This window comes from Aspergillus thermomutatus, assembly GCF_002237265.1.
Source record: "Aspergillus thermomutatus strain HMR AF 39 chromosome Unknown NODE_529, whole genome shotgun sequence".
Classification (NCBI taxonomy): domain Eukaryota; kingdom Fungi; phylum Ascomycota; class Eurotiomycetes; order Eurotiales; family Aspergillaceae; genus Aspergillus; species Aspergillus thermomutatus.
Genome location: NW_020798579.1, coordinates 1 through 5777, shown reverse-complemented (window position 1 = coordinate 5777; position 5777 = coordinate 1). Strand labels below are relative to the sequence as shown.

Below are 5777 nucleotides of genomic sequence, written 5' to 3'. Positions count from 1 at the left end.
GGGTGGGGAAGAGGCTTCGGGGGTTGTTTAGATTTACGTGATTGTTGGATGGGTGTACGGTGTATGATAAAAGTGATATGTATAATAGCCGGTTATGCGTTGTACTATATGGTAGCGAACAGCTATCAGATGATGAGCTGCGAAGGGTAATTGACAGTTACTTGGAAGATATAGTCGATGAGCACGAGACAGTATTCTTGCCCTCTTAATAGGAACAGGGCTGGGAGATGGAGTCTAGCTTCTTGCATCTTTGGTTAGAGATAAAGCTCGACTTTGCATAATGACAGATTGAGGAATCCGCTGTGCTACTGCAACCGGCCTCCAATACATACAACCACTAAGGTAATTATAATCCATGTCTATCAAGAATGTGCAAGCCATCAGCTCTTAAGCCATCTCTCAAGCCATCTCTCAAGTCCCGACTGCCGCTTTGACACATTTGATGTCATGACAGGACAAGAAAGCTATACGAGCTTGCAATCATCCAATTCGACAGGTCTCAAAGACCCTGAAACGCAACCAAACAGGATTGATTCAGTCTCGGCAGCATGTCAGCTGTTCTCTTCATGATACCCATGATGTCAAGACAACTCACTTATATATTTACACCTTTATCCACCCAGCATCGCACACGGCACAACCAACCCACAATGCATCTCTCCCGCCTCACCCCCATCTTCCTCCTCAACCTCGCAGCAGGTATCTACCTCTACCCTCATATACTGAGTACATACAGACAGTACTAACAAAATACCTGAATAGCATCCCCGGGCTGCCGCAACAACCTCTGCGCCGGCACTCCCTGCCCAGCTCCAAGCTCCTGCACAACCTACAGCCAAACCCTAACAACCTGCATCCCCGCCCCAACCTGTCTCTCTGTCTACCGTAAGTCTTGTCTCCCCCAGTTGCGATCAGGCTGACGGACGTAGAGGACTGCTCCTTCGGCACGGGGCTAACCTGCTGCTCCGGGTACTGCGCCGCGACCAAATGCCGGCCCACGGATCCGAAGTGGCCGGCCTGCGCCGAGGATTTCCAGCTGTGTGAGGCGGATGCGGACTGCTGCTATAGTGGGAGTAAGTGTGTGGGGGGGATTTGTCGGAGGGTGTGATTCTGGCTTGGCCTGGCCTTTGGCTTATGTTTATGTTTATGTTTATGAATACGTAGGGAGAGTGATTAAGATGAATGGTTAATGCTTGCTAATGCTATCTCATCCTCGTCTGTCTCGTGGACTAGCAGTTCAGGTATACGGCTGTCGGATGTTAGTTTGAAGCAAGTTAAATGGAAAACGAAGAGAGGTACCGTTGGCAAACAGCGCATACGTATCCGCGTTGTTCAGCGCATCGCGAGCACTCAGCGCCGTGGCGGCACTGTAGCCATAGCCCAGGTCCTCCGTGCCGGGCGAGTACACGCCAGGGGCATGGGTGAACTCGTGCAGGGTGGTGGTGGCCTGGTCCTGGGCGTGGCAGGAGCGCGTCAGGGCCGGGAGGTAGCTGTAGTAGATGTCGCAGTTGGCGACGATGTTGTACGAGGGGAGGGTGTAGGCCAGGACGTTGGAGTCGCAGTAGCCGTAGGGGTCGGAGCAGTAGTAGGTGGTGGCACCGGAGGACTGCGACGAGGCCTCGCTGGCGACGGCGCGCAGGCGCGCGGCGACGACGCTGCGGGTGCTGCTGGCGGTCGTCTTGAAGTACTCGGCGAAGCGGGAGGAGGAGCCCGAGGCGGCGGCGCTGGCGGCGGCGCTGGCGAGCGAGGCGGCGTTGCGGAGGGCCGTGGCGAGGGCCGTGGCGCGGCTGCCGGAGCAGGAGGCGACCTTGGTGCGACGGTCCAGGGGCTTGATGCCCGCGGGCACGGCGGCGGCCTTTGCGGCGTCGACCTCGACGTCGAGCTCGTTCGAGTAGAAGGGGATGTAGCCGGCGATCTTGTTGTCCGTGGCCACGGGGACGACGCCCTCGGTGCGGACGGTGACGGTGCCGCCCTCGGTGAGGTCGGCGGTGCTGGCGATGTCGAACTCGTCCTCGAAGGTGGCGCCGGCCGCGAGGGTGGTCAGGGCCTCGTTGGTGAGGCCCTCGGTGCGGAAGCGCTGCTTGATGCCGGTGAACTCGACCTCGGTGGCTTCATAGACCGGTTAGTGATGTCTTCCTCAGGGGCAGGGGCGGGATTACCATTGCGGTAGAGGGAAACCTTCTTGACAGGGGCAGCATCGCGGAAGAAGTTGAGATGCACAAAGGTGACCTCCTCAGTGCCGGTGTTCTTGACCACGGCCTTGATCCGGGTATTGTCGACCTGGCTCAGGGTGACATCGAGGGTTGGGGCTTTGGCAGGAAGAGCCAAGGCGCCCTGGGCGAGGGCCAGAATGGCAGAGGCGAGGACAGTGAGCTGCATGATGAGGTTGGTTCAATGCTGTTGCTCTTGCTGTTGCTCTTGTGATGCTGATACGATGCTGTCAAAGTCGCTGGGATCATCCTCGTATTTATAGACATCCTGACACACTGAAGCATTGATATCACGAACAGCTGCTAAACACGGAGACGACCAAAACAGAAGGTGACATCGTATCCCGTCTGCAAAGTCTTGACTCGAGAGATAAGACCGCGGTCGTCTGAAGATATCCACAGTGCATCCATGGCGTTTACCAAGCCGGCCTAACCACTCCACAAGGCTTATTGAAGCATCCTCGCGAGCCAAGATGGAAGGCGAGGGAGATGGCTTGGCCCGCCGGAGGACCGTTGTATTCAGGCTATGGTGAGTCTTGTCTGCAAGAGATATATCGGGATTTGAAGCGCCAAGAGGATTAATCCTGGCCTGCAGATGATGAAGAGGGTCAACCGGCGGCGTCCGTATGCCTGATAGAGGGATCTCCGGGTCCAGTCGAGTCTGTAGACCATCTTGATTATTCAGGTTGCATTTGCATGATTCAGGCTGTTGATGTCTTGTCAGCTCGTTCTGTCACTTCTTTTATGCTATGGTGTGGACATACTGATTGACATACCACGATGTGATCGAGACTCGAGATCTGCCTCATAAATAGACTCAGACCCTGGATTTAGTGAAACCAAGTGGAATCAATTACTAAAGGTTGTAAGAGACTGAGAGAAGACTCATCGATAAAGCGCCGATCATCACTTTATCAATCCTTAATATCCGGCTGATACCTCAAGACTGAAGCGAATGCAACCCAAGACTTCCTGTCTCATCTCCCCTCGTTGTATACCAGTCATTTCCCTGCTCGATATGCCCCTAAAGCTTGGCAGCTTCCACCGTGCATCTCATTGGCGGATTGGATATCTTCATGCAAAGCTTGGGGTTTCATCACTCATAAACTCCACTCTCCTGCTCCAACTTCCATCAATCGAGACATCTCATCCGTTGACACCGTTACTCCGTACATTCATTGAACCCTTCTCAACTGAGAATGGCAAACCTCCAAGTGACACTCTCCCCGGTCCCTCCCTCACCCGCTCAACCCATCAGCCTCCCCATCAACATCGCCATCCACAACCCGGCAAACACCCCAGTGACCTTCCTCAACTGGGGCACGCCTTTCGACCCCAGAGCCACCCTCCTGGGCGTCTTCCAGATCAACGATACCAGCACCAACGACCCCGTCCCACTCGACACGATCAAGTTCACCCGCCAGCTGCCTCCCTCCCGGGACGATCTGGTCGAGATCCCCGCCGAGAGCTCAACGGAGCGGACCGTGACGATTCCGCGGGTGCCCCTGGAACAAGGACACGAGTACGCGGTCCAGGCCAAGGGCATCTGGCATGGGATCTGGGAATGCACCCGGGACGAAGTGACCGACGCGCAGCTGGAGAGACTGGGCGAGGCGCGGGGGGAGTTTGAGTCCGAGCGTGCTGTCTTCAAGGTTACTCAGTAGTACGCCTAATGGATTGACTTGACGTTGTACATGTGCCCTTGCCACGTATGGGACATATAACATATAACATATAACCCCCTACACCTACGCCCTTTGTAATAGCGATAAGCAATGCAGATGCAAATGGGTATAGATATCCCCACCGACGCCGCCCGCGTCCTGGCCGTCCTCTCGGCCGGCGGGACCGCAATCATCCCCTCCAGCGTGGGCTACGGCATTGTGGCGACGGACCCCCTCGCGCTGCAACGCATCTTCACGGCGAAACGACGACAGCCGCATAAGCGCCACGCCGTGATCGGCAGCTACGCCCTCCACCGCGAACTGCATGTCCTCCCTGCTGAGCACGCGGCTCTCGTGCGGCTGCTCGCGGTTGATCTCAACCTCCCGCTTGGTGTCATTGCGCCGTACCGGGGGGATCACCCGCTCATGCGGAAACTCGATGCCGAGACGCTGGCGGCGAGCTCGGTGGATGGGACGGTGGCCATGCTTGTCAATGGCGGGCCGTTCCAGGAGGAGCTGGTGCGGGTGACCGCCGCGGCGGGGATGGCGTTGCTGGGCTCGAGTGCGAATCTCACGGGGCAGGGGACGAAGACGGTGGTGGAGGAGATTGAGCCGGAGGTTCGCGAGGCGGCGGATATTGTGGTTGATTATGGACGGGTGAGGGATGGCTGGCCGCGGGCGAGTTCGACCATGGTGGATTTTGAGCGGATGCGGGTGGTGCGGTTTGGGGCTTGTTATGAGGTTATTCGCGATGTGGTTGGGAGGTTTGCTGGTTTGGACTGGCCGGAGGATCCGGGGAGGACAGCCTTGTTTTCTGGTAGAACTGATTGTCTGTAGTGTCTTATTGTCTGCTGGAATGGGTAGTTAGGGCTATCCATATCGCATTGGCCGTCTGGCAAGAGAATGATATTATTCTGCGCTCGCAAGTACTCTCATTCGACAATTGACAGAAATTCATTTATGCATCTCGTATAGCAATTAGCAGCCAATGTACCTCTAACAACACACTAAACCGCCGATCATGCAACCTCGTCGGATCTGATCTAACCGTGAATGGCTTCATTTGGCGAGCTCAAGCCTATATATCCAGTCCAGCATTCGACAGGCTTCTCCAGACCATCAACAACCCCAAAATGAAACTCTCAACCCTCCTCTACCTCGGCGCAGTCTGCACTGCAAACGCCAGCGCAACCAACACCATCAAAGCCGCCACACATGTCATCTACTCCTACCCAGGCCCCTCCCCCCCCTCATCCCTCCTCTCCCTCATCGCAGCCGGCAAAGTAGGCGGCCTGATCCTCTTCGGCGAAAACGTCGACGCCAACCTCCCCACCACCCTCGCCACCCTCCAAAACACTTACGCCTCGTCCCCATCCTACAACGGCACCCCCCTGCTCATCATGACCGACCAAGAAGGCGGCAACGTCCGCCGTCTCCCAGGAGGCCCAACCCTCTCCGCGAAACAAGTCGGCCAGTCCCCCGACCCAGCTGCAGCAGCCGCGCAGACAGGCAGGGAAGCAGCAGCAACGCTGACCGAGTCCGGCGTGAACGTGAATCTCGCGCCCGTGCTGGACGTGTACCGCTCCCCCGGGGACTTCGAGGACCAGTACGGCCGGTCGTACGGGAATACCTCGTCGCTGGTGGCTGCGTGCGGCGGCGCGTTCATCTCCGCGCAGCAGAGCAACGGAGTGGTTGCGACTGCGAAGCACTTCCCCGGTCTGGGGGCGGCGGCTGCGGACGAGAATACGGATCTGGTGCCGGTGGTGATTGATCTGGGGCTGGAGACGCTGCGGCGCGTGGACGAGGCGCCGTACGGTGCGGCGATTGCGGCGGGGGTGCAGATGGTGATGGCGTCGTGGGCGGTGTATCCGGCGATGGAGGCGAGGCCGGCTGGATTGCTGGT

The 5777-nt window shown here is 57.3% G+C and overlaps 3 protein-coding genes across 3 annotated transcripts; 2 read left to right on the top strand and 1 right to left on the bottom strand.

The window, feature by feature from the left end:
* Nucleotides 1-650: 650 nt before the first annotated feature.
* On the top strand, nucleotides 651-1044 carry CDV56_100921 (uncharacterized protein; the record flags this gene model as incomplete). Its single annotated transcript, XM_026754540.1, has 3 exons — nucleotides 651-699; nucleotides 763-885; nucleotides 932-1044. The coding sequence occupies 3 exons, from the start codon at nucleotides 651-653 to the stop codon at nucleotides 1042-1044; spliced, it is 285 nt and encodes a 94-aa protein (XP_026609478.1).
* A 193-nt stretch (nucleotides 1045-1237) lies between these two features.
* On the bottom strand, nucleotides 1238-2379 carry mep20 (putative penicillolysin/deuterolysin metalloprotease; the record flags this gene model as incomplete). The annotated part of the gene is made up of 2 exons (XM_026754330.1): nucleotides 1238-2109; nucleotides 2160-2379. 2 exons carry the CDS (start codon nucleotides 2377-2379, stop codon nucleotides 1238-1240), a joined length of 1092 nt encoding a protein of 363 aa, XP_026609477.1.
* A 1030-nt stretch (nucleotides 2380-3409) lies between these two features.
* Nucleotides 3410-4711, top strand: CDV56_100335 (L-threonylcarbamoyladenylate synthase; the record flags this gene model as incomplete). The annotated part of the gene is made up of 2 exons (XM_026753954.1): nucleotides 3410-3862; nucleotides 3992-4711. The coding sequence occupies 2 exons, from the start codon at nucleotides 3410-3412 to the stop codon at nucleotides 4709-4711; spliced, it is 1173 nt and encodes a 390-aa protein (XP_026609476.1).
* Nucleotides 4712-5777: the final 1066 nt, after the last annotated feature.